At 40.0% G+C, this 23,628-nt stretch overlaps 1 protein-coding gene and 1 pseudogene across 7 annotated transcripts in view; one reads left to right on the top strand and one right to left on the bottom strand.

Moving 5' to 3' along the window:
* Positions 1 to 5,734: 5,734 nt before the first annotated feature.
* XIAP (X-linked inhibitor of apoptosis) overlaps positions 5,735 to 23,628 on the top strand; it is a 39,733-nt gene continuing 21,839 nt past the window's right edge. Inside the window, exons 1-2 of one of the 6 annotated variants that reach the window (XM_086388167.1) lie at positions 5,735 to 5,931; positions 6,186 to 6,312. In XM_086388167.1, coding sequence (XP_086244293.1) covers positions 5,740 to 5,931; positions 6,186 to 6,312 — 319 coding nt within the window. In that variant the 5' untranslated portion in view covers positions 5,735 to 5,739. Of the gene's footprint in view, positions 5,932 to 6,059; positions 6,563 to 23,628 lie in introns of those variants that run through there. The other 5 variants (XM_086388168.1, XM_086388171.1, XM_086388169.1 and 2 more) reach the window with 5 other exon arrangements.
* Positions 17,435 to 23,026, bottom strand: LOC147341485 (partitioning defective 6 homolog beta pseudogene; annotated as a pseudogene). Its single transcript, XR_015159496.1, has 2 exons — positions 23,009 to 23,026; positions 17,435 to 22,187 (listed from the first exon to the last, which is right to left on the bottom strand). The product of XR_015159496.1 is annotated as a partitioning defective 6 homolog beta pseudogene (transcript).

Below are 23,628 nucleotides of genomic sequence, written 5' to 3'. Positions count from 1 at the left end.
GATTCATTTGTATTATTTTCTAGATTCCACATATAAGTCATATCATATATTATAGCATTTGTCTGGCTTACTTCACTTAGTATGATCATGTCTAGGTCCATCCATGTTACTGCAAATGGCAACATTTCATTCTTTTATTCCATTATATGTATACCACATCTTCTAAATCTAATCATCTGTTGATGGACACTTGGGTTGCTTCCATGTCCTGGTTATTGTAAATAATGCTTCTACAAACATAGGGGTGCATGTATCTTTTCAAATTAGTGTTTTTGTTTTCTCTGGATATATCTCCAGGAGTGGGATTGCTGAATTATGCAGTAGTTGTATTTTTAGTTTTGTTTTTTTTTTGCCATGCCACATGGCTTGCAGGATTTAATTCCCTGACTAGGAACTGAACCCAGGCCACCACAGTGAAAGTACTATGTACTAACCACTGGACCACCAGAGAGTTCCCTATTTTTAGTTTTTTAAGTAGACCCCATACTATTTTCCATAGTGGCTGCACCAATTTACATTCCCAACAATGTGTGAGGGTTCTCTTTTCTCTATATCCTTTCCAACATTTGTTATTTGTAGACTTTTTGATCATAAACATCCTGACCAGTGTGAGGTGTTAACTCATTGTGGTTTTGATTTGCACTTCTCTAATAACAAGTGATTTGAGCATCTTTTCAGGTGCTTGCTAGCCATCTGTATGTCAAAAAATTGTAATTTTTAATGTGGTGGCTGTGGTAGGTCTTACTGAGAAAGTGACTACTAAGTGAAGACTTTAAGGGAATGCAGGATAGCCATGGAGATATCAGGGAGAAGTGTTTCAGGTAGAGTAAAGAGCAAGTGCAATGATCCTGAGGCAGGAAAGCTATTGGGGCAAGAGAATAGAGTAGTAGGATATGAGGACATAAAGGTAAGAGGGATCCTAACTGTGTAGGGCTTTTGTATTTGTTATACTGTTGATGTTCAGTCGCTCAGTCATGTCTGACTCTTTGTGACCCGTGGACTGCAGCACATCAGGCTTCCCTGTCCTTCACTACCTCCAGGAGCTTGCTCAAACTCATGTCCATAAAGTTGGTGATGCCATCCAACCATCTCATCCTCTGTCCCCCCTTCTCCTCTTGTCCTCAGTCTTTCCCAGCATCAGAGTCTTTTCCAATGAGTTGACTCTTCACATCACGTGGCCAAATTATTGGAGCTTCAGCTTCAGCATCAGTCCTTCCAATGAGTATTCAGGGTTGATTTCCTTTAGGATTGACTGGTTTGATCTCCTTGCTGTCCAAGGGACTCTCAAGAGTCTTCTCCAGCACCACAGTTCGAAAGCATCAAACTGCCTAGAAACAAATTGTCCTAATATTTTGTTTTTTAAAACAAAACACAGGAATTCAAGAGTGGCATGGCTGGCAGGTTCTGGCTCTGAGGTTTTGTCCTGAAGAATCCTCTTCCAAGGTGGCTTACTCATGTGATTGGTTGGCAAGTTGGTGCTTGTTTTGGGTGGGAGAGGAGGAGATGAGAAGGGGAGGACTCAGTCTTTTGCCAGGTGGGTCTCTCTAAATGCTGTTTGAGTATCCTTATGACATGGCAGCTGGCTTCCTCCAGAGCAACCAATCCAAGAGACAGCAAGGCAGAAATCACGATGCCCCTTATGACCTAGCCTTTATGATACACTGTCACTCCCACTGTATTCTATTGGTTACACAGATCAGCCCTAGTTCACTGTAGATGAGACTACCCAAGCATGTGAAGAGCAAGAGGTAAAGATTCAGTTCAGTTCAGTCAGTTCAGTCACTCAGTCATGTCTGACTCTTTGTGACCCCATGAATTGCAGCACTCCAGGCCTCCCTGTCCATCACCAACTCCCGGAGATCACTCAAACTCATGTCCATCGAGTTGGTGATACCATCCAGCCATCTCATCCTTTGTTGTCCCTTTCTCCTTCTGCCCCCAATCCTTCCCAGCATTGGAGTTTTTTCCAATGAGTCAACTCTTTGCATGAGGTGGCCAAAGTACTAGAGTTTCAGCTTTAGTATTAGTCCTTCCAAAGAACACCCGGGACTGATCTCCTTTAGAATGGACTGGTTGGATCTCCTTGCAGTCCAGGGGACTCTCAAGAGTCTTCTCCAACACCACAGTTCAAAAGCATCAATTCTTTGGTGCTCAGCTTTCTTCACAGTCCAACTCTCACATCCATACATTACCACTGGAAAAACCACAGCCTTGACTAGATGGACCTTTGTTGGCAAAGTAATATCTCTGCTTTTGAATATGCTATCTAGGTTGGTCATAACTTTCCCTCCAAGGAGTAAGCGTCTTTTAATTTCATGGCTGCAATCACCATCTACAGTGATTTTGGAGCCCCAAAAAATAAAGTCTGCCACTGTTTCCACTGTTTCCCCATCTATTTCCCATGAAGTGATGGGACCAGATGCCATGATCTTAGTTTTCTGAATGTTGAGCTTTGAGCCAGCTTTTTAACTCTCCTCTTTCACTTTCATCAAGGGGCTTTTTAGTTCCTCTTCACTTTCTGCCATAAGGGTGGTGTCATCTGCATATCTGAGGTTATTGATATTTCTCCCGGCAATCTTGATTCCAGCTTGTGCTTCTTCCAGCCCAGCGTTTCTCATGATGTACTCTCCATATAAATTAAATAAGCAGGGTGACAATATACAGCCTTGACGTACTCCTTTTCCTATTTGGAACCAGTCAATTGTTCCATGTCCTCGATTACTGGATATCATCTTAGTGGCTGGCTACCACAGCCTTTGTAGGCCATTATAAATCTGTGGTTTTTACTTTTAGTGAAATGGAACCATTAGAGGGATGTGAGCAGAGAAATGACAATAATCTGACTTCTCGGGATGATACTTTCAAGAAAGATAAAAGGATCATTTGAGGATGCAGGTGATACTTAATGATCTTCCCCTTGACATGAAACATTTTCATTCAGAACCTCTCAACTCAGTACACTAACCTGTAAGGGAGCCCACGTTTGTGAAACATGATTCATCTGTCAGTCTAATTCATCTGTCTGTCCCTACAGCATATTTGTTTGTCCCTAACAGAAGCAGAAGATATTAAAAACAGGTGGCAAGAATGCACAGAAAAACTATACCAAAAAAAGATCTTAATGGCCCAGATAACCACGATGATGTGATCACTCCCCTAGAGCCAAACAACCTGGAGTGCGAAGTCAAGTGGGCCTTAGGAAGCATCACTACAAACAAAGCTAGTGGAGGTGATGGAATTCCAGCTGAGCTATTTCAAATCCTAAAAGATGATGCTGTGAAAGTGCTGCACTTAATATGCCAGCAAATTTGGAAAACTCAGCAGTGGCCACAGGACTGGAAAAGGTCACTTTTTCTTTCCAATCCTGAAGAAAGGTGATGTCAAAGAATACTCAAACTACCACACAATTGCACTCATCTCACTCATCTCACGCTAGCAAAGTAATGCTCAAAATTCTCCAAGCCAGGCTTCAACAGTACATGAACTGAGAGCTTCAGATGTTCAAGCTGGATTTAGAAAAGGCAGAGGAACCAGAGATCAAATTGCCCAAATCCATTGGATCATAGAAAAGTAATAAAATTTCAGAAGTAGATGTTTATCTACTTCTGCTTCATTGACTATGCCAAAGCCTTTGACTGTGTGGATCACAACAAACTGTGGAAAATTCTGAAAGAGATGGGAATACCGTACCACCTGACGTGCCTCTTGAGAAATCTGTATGCAGGTCAAGAAGCAACAGTTAGAACCAGACATGAAACAACAGATTGGGGAGGACAGGGAGGGAAAAAAAAAAAAAAAAGAAACAACAGATTGGTTTCAAATTGGGAAAGGAGTAGATCAAGGCTGTATTTTGTCACCCTGCTTATTTAACTTATATGCAGAGTACATCATGTGAAATGCCGGACTGGATGAGGCGCAAGCTGGAATCAAGATTGCTGAGAGAAATATCAGTAACCTCAGATATGCAGATGAAACCACCTTTGTGGCAGAAAGTGAAGAGGAACTAAACAGCCTCTTGATGAAGGTGAAAGAGGACATGAAAAAGCTGGCTTAAAAGTCAACATTCATGGTCCTATCACTTCATGGCAAATAGATGGAGAAACAATGGAAACAATGCCGGACTATTTTCTTGGGCTCCAAAATCACTGCAGATGGTGACTGCAGCCATGAAATTAAAAGACGCTTGCTCCTTGAAAGAAAAGTTATGACAAACCTAGACAGCATATTAAAAAGCAGAGACATTACTTTGCCAAAAAAGGTCCGTCTAGTTAAAGCTATGGTTTTTCCAGTAGTCATGTGTAGATGTGAAAGTTGGACCAAAAGAAAGCTGAGCACTGAAGAATTGATGCTTTTGAACTGTGGTGTTGGAGAAGACTCCTGAGAGTCCCTTGGACTGCAAGGAGATCCAACCAGTCCATCCTAAAGGAAATCAGTCCTGAATATTCATTGGAAGGACTGATGCTGAAGCTGAAACTGAAGCTCCAGTACTTTGTCCACCTGATGTGAAGAACTGACTCATTGGAAAAAACCCTGATACGGGGAAAAATTGAAGGCAGGAAGAGAAGGGGATGATAGAGGATGATATGGTTGGATGGCATCATTGACTCAACAGCCATGAGTTTGAGCAAGCTCCTGGAGTTGGTAATGGACAGGGAAGCCTGACGTGCTGCAGCCCATGGGGTCACAAAAAGTTAGATACGACTGAGCGACTGAACTGAACAACATATTTGCAGTAAGTTTAGGCTATGATCAGGAATTTATGTGCATAGATTTGTTTTTCTTCCTTTGGCTTTCCTTCTTCCTTGTTCATTTTCCCTTCATTTCCCAATCCCTTTCTCACTCCCGATGAAACCATTTACCTCAGACCGGGACTTGAACCCATGTGGTGGTATTTGAACCCAGCCAAAACCCAAGGTACTTGGTTTCAGGACCTAATGAAACTCAGGTTCTTGATGTCTCATCGCAAAAAGAATTCCATGCGAGACACAAGTAATAGGTAAGAAGCAGATTTATTCAGATTCAGAGAGAAGCACACTCCACAGGCAGACTTTGGGCCATTGCAGATAGGGAGTGCGGCCACAAAATGTGTCTTGGTTAGTTTTTATGCACTGGGTATGTTAATGAGTGGGAAGATTATTCCAGCTATTTTGGGGAAGGGGAAGAGATTTCTAGGAATTGGGCCATGGCCCACTTCTTGGTCTCATGGAACTGTCATGGCACTTCTGGGTGTGTCATTTAGTTTGCTGATTGAGGATCAGTCTAGTTGAATTCAACAGTTCTGCCATCTTAGACCCATTTGATTCTAATCAGTTTATGTTCTCTAATCAGCCTCTTTCAAAGGCTGTGCCCTGCCCCTTTCCCTCCTGTTAGCTATTGAGTGTCTTTCTTTTTCCTTTCACCTTCAGTTCTTGAACACAGGTCATATTCTACTCCCAGTTCCCTTGTTTATTAGTTGTGTGCTATTGGGGCACTTAGCATCTCTGGGCCTCAACTTCCTCTCTTAAAATTGGTTTACCATGAGAGTGCCTACCTTAGAGGATTGTCAAAATTACAACCAAGAAGTAGTCACACGCCAAGCACATTAAGTGGTCTCCAGCAAGAACTGGACATGTTCACTCTATCTTTTCAGTCTTTTATCTCTATTACTCCTTCACTCCAGGGCTCAGCAGGTAAAAACCGTGGGAAAAATACCTCGAGGCCAAAAGAGGAAACACTGGAGCTGGGGGCGGGGACTACGAGATGTCCACTGCGCGTGCGCGCCCTCTCTGTCAGGTTCTGGTTTCTAGGCGGTCGGGGGGGGGGGGGCGGGGAGGGGCAGGTGGGGTAAATAGGGCTTCGTTTGTGACGGTTGCCTCCGGTAGCCTGAGGGAGTGGCCGGACCTCGGCGGAGCCGCGGGCGGGCTGGCTCAGCGCAAATCTAGGGCTGGAAGGGTAAGTTGGAAAATGGCGGAGGGAGAAGAAGGAGGAGCTTCACTGAGCGGGAGGCTGGCCTCGCGGCGGGGGCGGAGGCCCGAAGACTTTGAGGGGCTCGGCGAGGCGGCTCGGGCGGGAGACAGACGGGCTGCGCCGCGTGCCTTGACTCTTTGAGGCCTTGGCTTGGAGGCACTGTGGATTCCCCGACCGTGGTTGCTCCGGGCGGTGGGCGGGCGAGTGAGGGAAAGGAAGGGACTTCCGTTTCCTTCTAGGCTGGGGCCTGGCCGCCGAGAGGAGTTGGCACTTCCAGATTGGGGCTTGGGCCGCCCCTCCTCCAGGACCCTCCTCTCAGCACCGCGCGGGGCGCCTCGGGCGATCTGGGCCGGCTCTCCTGGCGCGGTGGGTACTGCCCGGACGGGCTTCCGCCTCCCTCCCCTTTCCTTCTCTCCCCTCCCCTCTCCTTCTCTCTTCCCTTCTCTTCTCCCCTCCTTCTCCTTGGGCCCCGCGCTGCGAGGGAGGGCAAGAGGGCAGCCCCTGCCGGGCGCTAGTGGCCCGCCCGGGGCTCGTGCCCAGGTTCCGGGACTGGCGAAGAAAGGCGTGGGTGGCTTCAGGCCGCCTGCGTGCCTCCTCAAACCCCGTGACCCCTAAGGTAAATCGAGTCCAAGAACTTTCTTAAAAAAAGGATCAAAGGGGACCCCCCCACCCCCCTCCATCTGATGCCTGTGCCAGGTATGGAGCTGGGTGGAGTGTGTCTGGTAAGAGCATGTGAACAGAAAGAATAGACGCCAAAGACCTTCCGGAAGAGGAAATTAGCTAGTAATTCTTTCCAACCTTTGTCACCTCCCCAGCATATTCTGTGAGTAAAACAAAATTCAGTCTAACTTTCAGTTTCATTATTTTAACTCCATAATACACTTAATTGTTTTCTCATCGGGAGGAGGGAGAGTGGTTATTGCTGACACTAAGCAACAGCCCTCTCCACCTCCAAAAAAAGAAAAACGTCAATCAAAGCTTTGTAAAAAAAAAAAAAAAAAACTATCCATTTTAATAATCTACTACTTTGTTTTCAGACATAATTGCATCACTACTTATGTCACAAATGTGCTACCATGATAGTTAGTGGCAGAGAAATTTACTCTTGTAAGGTCGGAGGTTTCTATGGTGTTTCTTTTCTCTCTTTTTACTTAACATTTGTTATATCCAGTTCAAGAGAATACTGTGACAGCCATCTTAGGATTATCACACTTTAGAACTGGAAGGGGTCTTAGTCCACCCATGGTATTTACAAAAGCAGAAACTAAGGCATAGGAAGGTGTCATGGCTTGCCTAATGCTAGTCGATTCCTTGCTGTTGCTTTCTGTGCAACTGCTCCACTTAGCCTCCAATCAAGACAATGAAGATGTATTCAGTGAACATTTCTGAAGCATATACCACTTTGTGCCATACAACTGTGCTACCTACTTAAAGTGTATTTAGCATGTTTATGAAGCCAGTGCTTGTGGTATTTTTCTTCATCATTGAAGAAGTTAAAAAGATTTATACATACACACACATCTAGATGTATGTGCTCAGAAAAGTTCTTGAAGGATGTACAAAGAAAATGTTAACAGTGGTTACTTCTGGAGGTTGGAGGGAGGCTTTTTATTTTGCACCTCACGTGTGACCTAAGGTACTGTTTGAAATTCTCACCGTGAACAAGTATTGATTTTAAAGCTAAAAACAAGTTGTAAAGTTTTCACACATGTATGTATATGTATGTATATCAGTATAAACAAGTATCAATGGTATGTGTGTATATATTTATATACCCATATGTGTTTATGTATCAGTGATTTGTAAAATCCAGAGAGGTTCATGTCAGCCCAACTGGCAAAGCAGGCCTGATTATCTGATGCTCATATTTCATCTTTGGTTTTCTCCTGTTGCTCCTAATGTAAGAAGGTAACGATATTGTATTTTATTAGTCTTTATATAGTTTTGGAAAATGTGCTAAGCTTTTAATTATTGAATAATTAACAAATTATAACATTCAGGATATCAAATTTGACACAAAAAAATTCTGAACGTAGAAATCTTTGTAAAAATCATATAAAAAAATTAAGACAGTAAAGGTCCCTGGTGATTAGTAGTTCAGCTCTTTTGTTTTTATTACCAGGTTAAGACGCAAGAAAAAAAAAGTGAATTGCCCGAGGTCATATATCTAATTATTAACAGAGCTTGGACTAGAGTCTAGGTCCTAGTCCAGTGCACCTTGTACTACACCTGTAATTTTACTGCTTTCTAGTGCGTTCGATGACTCCAACGAGGTGGGGGAGAAGGGAGTACTGACTAAAAGTCAGGTCCATTTCACTAGATAAGAATTACTGTAATTAATGACTCAGTTAACTTGTATAGAGCTTGAAATATTTAACTAACATAAATGTTCCCCTTGTATTTGGTTGTAAACATTAACTTGTATTGTGCTTGAAGTATTTTACTAACATAAATGTTCCCTTGTATTTGGTTATAAACATTAACTCATTTAGTAAACGGTTTGTTTATATTATAAATGCTTAGAGACTCCAAGTGTGAAATAATGATATTTTCCTGTTTTTGTTTGGTCCCATATTTAAATCTGGTAGCTGGTACTAACAGATTTTAAAAAACCCGCTGATTTATTTAAAAAAAAAAAAAAAAAACTTACTGAGCACCTACAGTATATGCCAGGTATTGTACTATGTGGTAGAATCCCAAAGATGAATATGGCAAAATAGATGCCCTTGTTCTCTTGAGGTTGGGAGATTATCATGAGCTGTCATGTCTCAAACTTTGTGGTCTAATCTGGTAATAGTATTACAGAATGTAATCTGTAGCACAGTTTAAGGTCATTGTGTGAGTAGATTTGAGGAGGTTAAAAACAGTAGTGGAACAAATATTATTTTCACATCTTAGAGGTCATGTGGTACAATGGAAAGAGCCTTAGATTGAAAGCCTGAGTTCCTGTGTTGACTTTGTTTCTGATTAGCTGAGGGATTGTGAGCGAATCATTCAACCTCGTTGCCTCCATGTTTCTTTTTCATAAATTTTAAAGTATATTTGTTCCACTTAATTCAAAGCATGAAAAGAGCATTTGGAATATTATATAAGAAAAATGTATCTGCCATAAGAACTTGAGGCCAAACTTACGTTATATGTTAATCTACTCTGCATATACTTAGTAGGTTGTCCTTTGTATGATAAAAGCATATTTATGTCCATTTTGTAGAACTTGGCATGGACTTTTATTTATAATTATGATATAGTTGTAGCTGTGCTATTTGATACATTTGGGGATTTTATTTGGTATAATTGGTACCCAGTCTTTGTTCTGGATACATGTGATTCACTGTCATTCTGATCTGCTTCTATAATACATGAATATTTTCAAGAATATGGGTTGTGGTAAAAAGCGAGGTTTACCTGCATTGACTGGAATAGCTTGAACTCAGATGGTCAGACAGAGGTTGAACTGAGTGAGTTAAAGCTAATGTCCTAAACTGGGCAAAGCTGGTGCCACTGTGTATTCTCTGGTATATCTGTAAATACTTATATATGGTTTGAACTTTTATGCTTATTCCTGTAATGATTTTTTTGACCTCATAACACAGACTTCTCAGCATATATTGCTATGTGATGTGCTTTTTGTGGCTCCACCTAATTTTTCAAGCCCTGAAAGGGCACAGAGCCTAACATTTTTTACCTTACTGGACTACCCTTTCTACAAATAATTCCAATAGTAATTTCCTTATACCTTTTGTTATTGTTCAGTTGCTCAGTCATGTCTGACTCTTTGCAACCTGATGGATTGTAGCCTGCCAGGCTTCTCTGTCCATAAAAGTCTCCAGATAAGAATACTGGAGTCGGTAGCCATCCATTCCCTTCTTCAGGGGATCTTCCTGACCCAGTGATTGAACCCACATCTCCTGCATTGGCAGGTGGATTCTTTACCATTGAGCCACCAGGGAAGTGTCCTTACACCTAGATTGGTTATAATCACTGGGTTTGCATTTTTTCCCTGGTGGCTCAGATGGTAAAGCATCTGCGTACAATGCGGGAGACCCGGATTCAGTCCCTGGGTCGGGAAGATCCCCTGGAGAAGGAAATGGCAACCCACTCCAGAATTCTTGCCTGGAGAATCCCATGGACGGAGGAGCCTGGTAGGCTACAGTCTATGGGGTCGCAAAGAGTCGGACATGACTGAGCAACTTCACTTTCACTTTCACTGGCCACATGATCTTTGATGAGTAACAACCAGTCAGAAAATCACTGTTTCCCAATATTTCAAATGGGTGTAGGATGTGTAGGTTAAATTAGCTACCACACATGAAAAAATTGTAGATTATAAAGCACATTACATATTTTAGTTATTATTGGAGGTAACATGGTAAAAGAGGATGGGCTGTGAAATCACACAAGTTCCTGGTTAAATTCTGACCTTTGAAACAAATAGGATTAGAAACTTAGTTTAAATTCAGCATGTTTTAGTAGATTAGAGAAAATGCATATAGTTAAAATGATGAGGTAGAGGGAAATGAAAATTGGTCTACAGTGTTTAAAACACATGGAGCATTCATTAAATATGTTGTACTATTTTAATGTGGCTTGTAGTCACTGTAGCAACGTTTCCTTCATTTTGTGTCATTTTTTAACTCAATCCCAATGGAAGACAAACCTACTAAATGTTTGCTTAGAGACAACAGAGTGGCTTTTGGAAAGAGTACAATATTTTTGCTGGGGAAAAAGAAAAGATATTGCCCTTTATCAAGAACTTTTTTCTGTACTTGCTTGTGATCCCAACATGATCATGGAAGAGAATACTTAATCCTGAGAAAGATTTAGGGTAGTTACTACCCATTCACCAAGTCATTTATCAAAAAAACCTCAGAATGGCATTTGTGGAACCATCTGATTTTTTCCAGTACCATGGCACCCCACTGCAGTACTCTTGCTTGGAAAATCCCATGGACGGAGAAGCCTGGTGGGCTGCAGTCCATGGGATCGAGAAGAGTCGGAAGTGACTGAGCAACTTCACTTTCACTTTTCACTCTCATGCATTGGAGAAGGAGATGGCAACCCACTCCAGTGTTTTTGCCTGGAGAATCCCAGGGACAGGGGAGCCTGGTGGGCTGGCGTCTGTGGGGTTGCACAGAGTCGGACACGACTGAAGCAACTTAGCAGTAGCATCCTGATCACTCTATCAGCATAAGTTATCTGCTGCTGCTGCTACTAAGTCGCTTCAGTCGTGTCCGACTCTGTGCGACCCCAGAGACGGCAGCCCGCCGGGCTCCCCCGTCCCTGGGATTCTCCAGGGAAGAACACTGGAGTGGGTTGCCATTTCCTTCTCCAATGCATCAAAGTGAAAAGTGAAAGGGAAGTCTGAGCGAGTATCAAATAGAATAAGTTCTGGTTTCTGTGGCCTTCATCAAATCATTTAATTTCCTTATGCTTTAATTTCTTTATCTGAAAATGAAAAAGTGATTTCTATTATCCTGCTTAGCACAAATATAAGTAAATTATGTTGAATAAGTTTTGCCTTTGGATGTCAAATATAATGATTTTACTTTTCCGTGTTCTTGATTCTGAGCTGCCCTTTTGTAAAAATTATTTCAGGGAAATTTTTGGCTGAAGATCAGGGGAGACTGCTTTCTTACCAGTGCCCAAAATTATTTTCTCAAGGTATTAAGTGAACAAGTTTAGAACTCCAGCAATAGATATCACTCAGACATTTTTCAGTGAAATCTTTTCTTTTCAACTCAAGTTAACAATAAGCAATCAGGTATTATTATTACTAATGTTTCTCAGCCTTCTCTGCTAGTGATTTACTGCTACCCAGGCAGTGGACCAAAAGACATGTGTTCACAGCCAACCACTTGTACATAACCTGGTTACTGCTTTTATCTCTGGGGGTTGACCTGTATCCTCTTTTTTTTTTGTTGGCCTTGCCACAGCATGCAGGATCTTAGTTCCCCAACTGGGGTCAAACTTTGCCATCTGCCGTGGGAGCCTGGACTCTTTAACCACTGGACCACCAGGGAAGGACCCCCTTTTTTTAACTTGATAATTGACAATAATATTACAAAGTAGCAAGTTGACAAATTCTCAGAATAGGCAAAAAGATAAGGACCTAAGAATACATTCTTTCCTCTCCTTGTTATAAGTTATAAAAATTATTTTCTGTGGAAAAAGAGCCAAAACCTTGCAATAGCAGGCCCCACTAATGATAGCTTGCTGCTGCTGCTGCTACTAAGTCGCTTCAGTCGTGTCCGACTCTGTGCGACCCCAGAGACGGCAGCCCACCAGGCTCCCCCGTCCCTGGGATTCTCCAGGCAAGAGTACTGGAGTGGGTTGCCATTTCCTTCTCCCATGCACGAAAGTGAAAAGTGAAAGGGAAGTCGCTCAGTCTTGTCCGATTCCTAGCAACCCCATGGACTGCAGCCTACCAGGCTCCTCCATCCATGGGATTTTCCAGGCAAGAGTACTGGAGTGGGGTGCTATTGCCTTCTCCCAATGATAGCTTACCATGCCATTTTATTCACAGGTGAAGGAAACATTGTCATATGGCAGATAGCCAAATAACACCCCCAGCCTGCTGGGCACAATTGTATAAAGGACCTTGACTAATCAAGAGTTCAACTGCTTTTTTCTTTCAATTAGAATCTATTTGCTGGATAAAATTTAGAAAATTAAGAAAACTGTAAAGAAGAAAATTAAAGTCAGTAATCCCAGTACCCAGAGATAACCACAGTAGAGTTTTAATATGTAATTTAGCCTAAATCTTTATATATTACTCAGTCGTGTCCAACTCTTTGCGACCCCATGGACTGTAGCCTGCCAGTCTCCTCTGTCCATGGAATTCTCCAGACCAGAATACTGCAGTGGATAGCCATTCCCTTCTCCAGGGTATCTTCCCAACCCACGGATCGAACCTAGGTCTCCAGCATTGCAGGCGAATTCTTCACTAACTGAGCCACCAGAGAAGCCTCTTATATATTGGTATTTTTTATAATTGGGGTTATATTAGACAATATTGTTTTATAACAAGCTCTTATCACTTAATACAACATCATGAACACATATTTGTGTCCTTTAGTAGTGTCAGGCAAGTGTATGCTTCTCAGTTCTTGTCTCTTCACAATGATTTGGAGCAATAGACATTAAAGCCCTCAGCGCGTCACAGCTCTTGGGTCTTGAACAAACCGTGTCATAGCTCTTAGACAAATAAATGTTACAGCTCTGTTTTATTTAGAAGATAGCAGGAGAATCCATCCTCGAAGAAGAGAGTGGAGGAGCACGTGAGTGGGGGTGGGGGAGAGAGAGAGAGAAAGAGCATGCACTATGCAAATTGGCAGGAGTGCTGTTCTACCTGAAGTCCTCACTGGGGTCCTCCTCGGACCTTTCTTTGACCTTCCTTTGTTGTATTTTCTCGGGCTTTTCCCTTCCTTGTCTTTTAGCCACTGCCATTTTGGACTCCTTTTCTCTATTCTAACTACCTAACATTAGTATTCTACAACCTAAGTTTTTAAAGGTTGCCTAGTATCTACATTAACAAAATGTTGTCCTCTTTTGTTGGAAATGAGTTTTTTTTTAAATAAATATTGCTGTACTGAACATCCTCATATACATATTTTTAAAAAAACATCCTTGATCATTTCCTTAGTGTTAATGCTTTAGTACTAGAATGGCTGGTTCAGAAAGTAACCATATATTTAAAGCTTTTAGAATGTATTGTCAGATTGCTCTCGAGAAAAGGTGTACCAGTTTTTAGTTCCACCAACAAGAATGACTGTTGTCCTTTATCTTCTCATCTGCTGGATTTTTATTGTTAGTGGTGGCAATCTCTGCCAGAACGTACAAAAATGGTATCTTTTGAAATGTTTATTTCTTTGATCACTCATGATATTTAACATTTTTGCATGTTTGTTGGCCATTAGTATTTGCTACTTGTAACTTGTTTTCTGCTGAGATGTTCTTTTTTTTTTTTCCATAGATTAATATGAGCTTTCAAGCTTTAAGACTATTCCTGGTCGAAAACAAGATAGATAAAAAATAAGTGGTGATAGGACACACTGCTGTGTGAGATCACTTTAATATTGACGTTAAAAACAAACAGGAACTTTCCTGGTGGCCCAGTAGTTAAGACTCCACAATCCCAGTGCAGGGGGGCAGGGGTTCAATCCCAGTCACACAGTATTGCCAACATTTTAAAAAATGCAAATGAACAGGAGGACATTAAGTCCAACATATTTTATAATAGTAAAAAAATTGTTAGCTTTAGAAAAGCCTGGAAGTGAAGGTGCATAACTGTGTGTGTGTATATTAACATTTGTGTTTTTTAAAATGCTGTAACACATCTCTGAAAGACTGTGGGAGAAACTGGTAAGAGTGATTGCTTCTTGGAAGGGAACTGGAGGTTTAAGGTACAGGGGTGGAATGGATGCAACTTTTGTACCTCTCGAATTTGATCATGTGTGTATTTTCTCTTTTTAAAAACATACATTTAAAATTCATGTTCAGCAATATGAAATTGTGAGGTTATGATAGATTCATATAGTCAGATACTAGTCATCCAGTTAAAATAATGTTCTAATCTATATAAAAATTGATGTGGAGAGATGCTTATGATATATTTTTAAGTAGAAAAAAGCAAATTATAAAAATGCCATATAAGTCCTCATTAGAAATATTTATAATGTGCATGTATACATGTACACAGAAAAGGGTCTTAAAGGATAAACGTATTAAAGTATTCACAGTCTGAATAATAGGCTTCTTTTTTCTCCTCTTTTAAAAAGGAAAACCCTTGTTTGTATTAAATATTGGGTTGGTATCCATCATGAGATTTTGTCTTTCTGCCTATTCTGATTTTAGCATAGATTTTTTATCTATTAATAGACTCTGAATAAGCATAAACAGTATTAATCTATGCTGTGGATCTACAGTTTGGGCTATAGATGGTTTGTGTTTGAATCAAAGACTTGATTAACAAGCACTATAAATTGTCTTAAGTACTGAACAGTTTTCAGCAGAATGGAAGAGGGGATACTAGTGATTTTGAACCTTCTTATGATCTTAAGTGAATTCTTGAGCCCCAAATCTGTGTACTCTTCATTCAAAAAAAAACAAAACAAAACATTCTTTGAGGGAACACAGTCTCATGATTTACTGAAGAAAAGATGACGGAATACCTTACTGTGGGTCCATTCTGAGAGAACTATACCTGCGGAGTTAATTATTATAAACAGTTTGGCAAAGATTGGAGGTCTGGGCTCAAATTTAAGTATTACTATGACTTTCTAAATTAAGTGTAGAACATGTAATTGATACTCCCTTTGTTGATTCTCAGCATGGCCTTTCAGGTATTTACAGAAGTAGGCTTCATGATCAAGCATATATTGTAGTCAACAGTATTAATAAGTTGATGTTATTGACTGAGCTTATGGGCTAAGTGCTCCTTAATGCCATTCAGTTATTTGAGTGGCTCAAATGGCAACCCACTCCAGCTTTCTTGCCTGGAGAATCCCAGGGATGGAGGAGCCTGGTGGGCTGCCGTCTATGGGGTCGCACAGAGTTGGACAAGACTGAAGCGACTTAGCAGCAGTGCTTAATTTTAGGGAGAGAACTTTTGATTTTATTGAATGTAATTAACCTCAAAAATGTTCTGTTGACCATTTAACTTAAATGAAAATATGCTTCATGGTTTGAAGAACCTAGTAGTATAAATTAACAATTTGGCTAAAAGTTGAATTTTTGTGTCAATGCATCATAGTATAATAACTGAATTTTAAAAATCTGTTTTTTAAAAATATACCCCTTTTGTTGAAGGCAAGTAGATTTTTTAAATTCAGCTTTTTAATACTATGTTATATTTATGTAGATACCTTTTTTAAGATACTACAATTTTGTAAATCAAAATGCTGTTTCTAAACAGGGAACTAACTAATACTTTAAGATCATTATAAGAGGGATTGACCTCCACTGGGTCAGGGAGAATGTTGCTAGTTTGATGAGATCTCTATGCTGGATCTTCTGTAGGGCCAAGAAACAACTGATGAAAAAAATCTTAAAATATTTCTACACATAATGAGCAAAGAGAGAATCTTCAGATAAATTTTAAATTATGGTGTTTTGGGTTAGCACACATAAGAATTTTATTATATTACTATGAAAAATTGTATGAATCATATTTTGAAATGTGATTTGAGTTTTACTGTTTACATAATATGCATATATTTCCTATTTTGGTCACATTTTCTGGTCACAGTGGCATATTAACAATTTTTACTACTCGCAGTGATTTCAAGAGTCCATTGGAGGTGGTGGGTAGAATGTGGAATAGTGTCAGCTGTGACCAAATAGAGGTGGTTCAACATTCATTCTTTTGCCCAACATTGATTAAGCACTACTGTGTCACTCATTGCTTTAGGAATTGGGAATACAAATGTGATAGGGCAGAGCCCTTGCCATAAAGGACCTTCATTCTAACAATATAGGTACACCTATAAACATACACACATGCAGTCATTATTCAGTCTTGTTCTAGTACAACTTGGGTCTTCAAATTATTTAGAAGATATACTGAGGGCACAAAGAGTAGTCATTCTATACTAGGGTTTTGAGTGGATGAATCAGCGAAGATGTCATAGATGAAATTCTAAAAACATACGTCTTCTGAGTTTTAAACAGGTGTGTGTGTGTGTGTGTGTGCGCTCAGTTGTGTCTGTGCAATCCTATGGACTGTAGCCCACCAGGCTCCTCTGTCCATGGAGTTCTCCAGGCAAGAATACTAGAATGGGTTGCCATGCCCTTCTCCAGGAGATCTCCCCAATGCAGGGATCAAACCTGCATCTTTATGTGTCTCCTGCATTGGCAGGCAGGTTCTTTACCACTGTGCCACCTGGGAAACCCTTAAACAGATGCCTTTACTTAATTACATAATGTGTTTCATTTGGCATGGTAGTACTGCAATGGGAGCTAATAGGGTTATATTGCTTGCTTACATTTTGTCATATTTATAACGTTGTTTTAGTTTCTTTGGGCTGCCATAATAAAGTACCACAAACTGAGTGACTTAAAACAGTAGAAATTTAGGGACTTCCCTGGTGGTCTAGTGGTTAAGACTCCGAGCTTCTACTGTAGGGGAATCTAAGTCCTTGGTTGAGGAACTAAGATCCAACATACTGTGTGACCAGAAAGAAAGAAGGAAATTTATTGTCGCACGTTCTGGTAACTAGAAGTCTGAAATCAATGTGTTGGCAGAGCCATGCTATCCCTGAAGCTCTGGGGAGAACCTGTTCCATGCCTTTCTCTTAGCTTCTGGTATTGCTATTGATCCTCGATGTTTTCCTTGGCTGGTCAGTACATTAAGACTCCAGTCTCTGCCTCTATCTTCACATGGCCATCTTCCTTGTGTTTCTTCTGCGTTTTTGACAAGAATATCAGTCATGTTGGATGACGGCACCCTAATGACCTCATCTTAACTTGATTGTATCTTCATGGACCCTATATCCAAATAAGGTCATATTCCTAACCAGTGGCTTAGGGCTTCAAAATATCTTTGAGGGGGCACAATTCAACCCATAATAATCACTTAATTCCTTTTTACTGTGCCACATCAATATAGTTACTTAAGAAATGCTTTTTTATGATGAGGTTAACAAGGCCCTTGGTTGCAGGGATAATGGTAAGTATTTTTAGTTCATTAAATGAGCCTGTAGTGACTGAATGAATTTCTCCCAGAGACCAGAAGGGTAAAACACAGGCAGGTTGTAGAGATCTCTGAGCTCAATAAAAAAAGATGAAAGGTTTTGCTGCTAATTTGTTAAGAACAGCAAACAAACAGTGTTTTGTTATTCAGGTGCTCCTTGACTTTAAAAGATTTAATAGGTATTTGTAATAGTTAATTTTCAGTCGTCAGAGATAGTTCCCTAGTATATCATCTTAAATAATTAAATTTATGTAAATCTTCAAAACTGCTTTCTTCGTTGTCTTGTACACATATGAAACTGCTTCTTAATTTTTTCTAAGATGCTGTGGTAACTGAAACTCATGATATTATGGAATAGATTTTTTAAATTACTTTTGCCATAATAATTGCCTACCAAATAGGATTCAGTTTAAGAAATTACTGTTAATCTTCATTTCAAGTAAGACAGATTTTTATTAGAAACCTTAATGCTTAAATACATTTTGGAGTAGTATTCTAGTATTTAAAATCACAAAAGTATTTCCTTGTGTGGGATTTTTTTTCAATTAATCAAAAATTTATTTAATTTTTTTTTTTTTTTTTTTTTACCGTTTAGAGAAACTATCTTTCAGAAGGGAATCATTTGATCCTTCATTGTTTTAATAGCACACAACTGTCATAAATACGTTCATACTAGCCTTATTTTAAGATGAATTATTAAGTAGCTCTGGGGGGAATTATTCATAGACCACAGGGAACTTCATAATATTCTTAATTTCTATGTGCATGCATTATTACAGTGCTTACGCACACTGTCCAATGATAAATACCAAAGAAATCACGCAAAGAATGAAAACTGGCAGCCTCACCCTTACTTGTCATAAGTGGATGTGTGGGAAATAAATTGCCCAATGAAAATAATATAGGTAAACTTTACTTGTCAGTGGTAAATACCACAGCTTTCTCTTAAAGTGTAGGCAGTGTTCCTAGAATAATCCCACTGAAGAAAATCCAAAATCTTTACATAAAAAAGTGCACAAGTTTGTCCTATGTGTAAAAGTCTTTAAGTGCATTTTATATCCAAAACAATTTGCACTACTTGAATACAGATCTTCGTCAACTTATAATGAGGTTGCATCCCAAGAAAACCATCCTAAGTTGAAAGTATCATAAGCCGAAGATGCATTTTATACACCTAACTTACCAAATATCATAGCTTAGCCTGTCCTACCTTAAATGTGCTCAGAACACTTACATTAGCCTACAGTTGGGGAAAATCATCTAACACAAAGCCTGTTTTATAGTAAAGTGTGGAATATCTCTTGTAATTTATTAAATACTGTACTGAAAATGAAAAATGGAATGTTTGTATGGGTAGAGTTATGAGTCTATCGGTTGATCTTCTTGATTGCCTGAACTGACTGGGAGCTGCAACTTGCCCTGCTGTCCAGTATCACTAGAGAGTATCAGACTGCACTAGCACAGGAAAAGATCTGAATGTGTATCACTTTCACACCATTATAAAGTGGAAGAATCACGTCAAACCATTGTAAGTGGGAACCGTCTGTACCTTAAAAAAGTTCAGAAGCCTACCAACATATATATAGTAGCACACACCCAAAACAAAAGAATGCTTTCCAGTGAGATTGGGAATGAGGATAAAAATTAAAGGAGAGCATCTCCTGTATTACGAGAGTCAATAAAATTAGCTGATTATATAATCTATAGGATAGACAAACATCAATGTGAAAAACTCACAGAATTTCATAATTCAGGAACATAGCTTCAGTGCTTCATAATGTAGAAAGAAGCTCCTAAGAATAGCCAATTGGTTTGATTTCTTAGAAGTTAGAAAAACTGCATTTCAGAAAATGATTTGTAACAATTAACAGCAAACACACAATATTGTAAAGCAATTATCCTCTAATTAAAAATATAATAACATTAGCACAAGAACAACATTAAGAAAGAAAAATACTGGGGGAATTCCGCAGTGGTGCCGTGGTTAGGACTCTGCGCTCTCACTGCCCAGGGCCCAGATTCAATCCCTGGTCAGGGAACTATGATTACCCAAGCCTGGGGAATGGCCACGCCTCCTCCCCCCCAAATACTGGGTACACAAGAACTGAGGTCCTCAGAGTACCAAAAATATCTAAAGAGAATCAGACTTCACATTAGAATTTAAACAATGTAGTTAAAGGAAAAACTAACTGGAATCTTTGTAATAGGTTAAATATTTAACTCTTTCAAACAGAAATAATCCTCTTACATAGTTCTAAAAATGTACTGTAGCATCTAGTTTTCCATATCAAAAGCACATAATTTGATTAGCAGAGCTCCCTTTGTTTTAGACTTAAAATCACCTCTGATCCACCAAAGTTTGTACTAACAGTTACCAAACTAATTAACATTTAAACAGCTTTATTGAGATACAATTCACATACTATAATACTAATTTTGAAGTGTACAGTTCAGTGATTTTAATGATCAGAGTTGTACAACCACCATTACAGTCTCAGTTCAGTCAGTCAGTTCAGTTGCTCAGTGCAACCCCATGGACTGGAGCACACCAGGCCTCCCTGTCCATCAACAACTCCCGGAGCTTACTTAAACTCATGTCCATTGAGTCGGTGATGCCATCCAACCATCTCATCCTCTGTTGTCCCCTTCTTCTGCCTTCAATCTTTCCCAGCATCAGGGTCGTTTCCAATGAGTCAGTTCTTCGCATCAGGTGGCCAAAGTATTGGAGCTTCAGCATCAGTCCTTCCAATGAATATTCAAGACTGATTTCCTTAGTATTGACTGGTTGGATCTCCTTGCAGTCCAAGAGACTCAAAAGTCTTCTCCAACACCACAGTTCAGAAGCATCAATTCTTCGGCACTCAGCTTTCTTTACAGTCCAACTTTCACATCCATACATGACTACTGGAAAAACCATAGCTTTGACGAGATGGACCTTTGTTAGCAAAGTAATGTCCCTGCTTTTTAATATGCTGTCTAGATGGGTCATAACTTTTCTTCCAAGGAGCAAGCGTCTTAATTTCATGGCTGCAGTCACCAACTGCAGTGATTTTGGAACCCCCCAAAAAATTAATTTAGAATATTTTAGTTACTCCACAAAGAAACCCAGTAACCATTTGCATATTTCTGATTCTCCTCCTCACCCAGCTGTAAGCAACCACTAATCTACTTTCTCGTTCTATTTACTTTAAGAAATTTTAAACCTACAACATTATTGTTCTCATGCCTTTTCCAGGTCATTGGCTCAGAGGTCTAAATGTTCTTAAATTAGCCAAATTTACAAGTCCTCAGACATCCTCACTCAGAAAACATTCAGCATTCAAAAGATGGTTTCATGATGTTCCATCTTACGAGTTTTTGATCTGGAACATGTGTTTCAAATTCTGTTCACACCACTTTCTAGGAGTGCTAAACTCATTTAATTAGAAGGAATAAAACCATTCTGTCCAAACTCAAAACTGAGTTTGTTCTATATGGGTTAACCATTTCCAGGCTTTCAATAATAAGAACAGCTTTAGGACCCTAGCATGGTACACCACTGTCTTCAGTAATAATGTCTTTATCCTTTGGCTCAGTGTTTTGGTTCAATCTGCTGTGGATAGCCAAGAAAGCTATTACCAGTAGATTGGCAGTCCTACTGTTCCTAACGTTGTTCTCCTGTTTACTTGTCTTGCTATTATGGTGAAGTTGTGACTGTTGGCAGTCATCCTGTTATTTGATCAAAACTCTGGGGAATTCCCTTGCAGTCCAGTGGTTAGCACTCCATGCTGCCACTGCAGGGGGAACTGGTTCGATCCCTGGTCAGGGAACTAAGGACCCGTGTACCACACAGCCAAAAAGAAAAACAAAATTGAATCATTGTGCTGTACATCTGAAACTAACATGACATTGTAAATCAACTATACTGCAATAAAATGTAAAAAAAATAAAGCCCTTCCCTGAAACTTCTCTACCACTAACCTAAAATGTCGTTAGCAGCTGATAGTCCTGTGCTGAGCCAGACCTCCTGGAACAAGCCAGGGTGTAACGATCCATGGGACCCACTCTAAGCCATGTAATGTCTCCTTTAGGTTCAAACCATCCCAGCTATAGAGCCCCAGGGAGTGGTCAGTGTTGTGTTTGTAAAGATGAACTAGTCCTATGATGTGTTTCTGGGGGAATATCCACATTTGTAATGGAAGATACATCTTAAGTCTTGGTGCATACCAATGACTAGATCTGGCTTTTTTCTTTGGTTAACGGACCATCCGTTAAAACATTTTCCTTCTTCATTAGCATGTCAGTACCAAAGGCACTGTTTGCTTCTTTCTGTTTTTCTGTGTAAAAATCCTAAGCAGCAGGTTGGTTGTTGAAATCGCTTTGTGATAATTATCATCTTTATATATAGATGGTAAGTCTCCCTCATATAGGCTAGTAAAATGTCATCATTAGGTATCTTAAGAATATGTTGCAGTAATCCATGAAACTCCATTAAATGTCCAAGTTTTGCTCTTTGTGTTGAAAACTGACAAAATTTGGTGCCAACCTGCTCCTCTCCAGGCTTCCTGGGCAGCTGCAATCAGGCTGAGTGCAGGAGCTGCAGCCCAAGAGTCTGCCACTTACCAGAGGCACCTGCATAGAAGGCTTGGGTCTCGATGCTGGGCTCCACAGGGCGGCTGGGGCCGCCTGTCTCTGTGGTGGCTGGAGGCACAACTCCGTCCTCCCTCCCTCTGCTTTAGTGGGTGCTGAGCACTCCCCCCCCCGGGGGAGGGGGATGAGGGGGCAACAACCCATCTACCTCTTTGCTCTCGGCTACATCCCCCACAACCAGGCCTGTGGTGCCAACCAGAGAGAAGTTAGGCAAAAATATTATCACACATTTTGGAGAAAAAGATCACCTTAAAATATTTTACCCATATATTAAAAATTACCTCCAGGTCTTGTTTGTGAGTATATATTTTTGCATAGCTGCAGTCTGATATACATCCTACTTTATATCCTTTACCCATGTAGAATAACCTTTGTTCTGTATATTTGACAACTTTAATAATAAAAACGTGAAGGAAATAGAAACTCTTGTATTGTGTGCAGATACCAGGTAGGTAGGTTTTCTGTTTTTCTCTCCCCGCCAACTCCCCATAGTCCCACGTTATTGCTAGAGTAGCAGTCAGTCTCCTCTCTTTGGCGCATGCCTATGGCTATTTTTACCCAGTTGACTAGGCTAAATATATATATATGTATGTGTGTATAAATATGTATACATATAATATGCATGTTTATATTTGTATACATAGGTATGCACACATGTATATGTACGGGTGTATGTATATTTTATGTATGTACAGGTATATGTGTATTTTGTGTAGGTGTATGTATATTTTAAACACATCTCACCATGTTGAAATCTTCCATACCCCTTGTATAAACATAGACCACTGCTTGCTGATTCTTTTTATGCCAGTGTTGGCTTTCAGAGTGCCATTTTTCTTAACCACTGTTCCTTCAAGGTTCCTGACTGCCTAGCCCCTTTATGTCAGAGCTTTCTTGGACATCTTTCTCTCTGTGTAAGAGAGAAAGTAAGAGTGCCTTCTTACTTTCTGCTTACCCAGTTCAAAGTCAGATTTTGCTTTCACAAAGAAGCCTTAAGTTATCTCAGCGTACTTTATTGCACTCAGCCCTTTTCACATCCAAAACCTTCTCATTCATACCTCACTTCCTCTCTATTCACAATCCCTCTGCTCCACATATACTTATTTTCTAAATATCTTTCCCACCTTCATTTCACTTAAATTCAGTTTCTTAAAATCGTCTCCCTTCACTTTCTTTTGGCACTTTTTTCCAATCTCAAGTTTTCTGTCTTTTGTCAATCAGTTTTTCTCTCTTTTAACTCTTAACCTTTCTGGTAGTGGTTTTCTCTTCTACAAAAGCCCCCACTCTGATAATGTATATGCAGTGTTCAGTTGAGTGGCTCTGAATAAATACCTGCTTTTCAAACAAGAGAAATCTAAACTATT

Source organism: Bos grunniens, chromosome X (genome assembly GCF_055505025.1).
Source record: "Bos grunniens cultivar Pamir isolate PY7600 chromosome X, Bosgru_T2T1.0, whole genome shotgun sequence".
NCBI lineage: Eukaryota > Metazoa > Chordata > Mammalia > Artiodactyla > Bovidae > Bos > Bos grunniens.
This window is presented reverse-complemented; position numbering and strand designations above follow the sequence as displayed.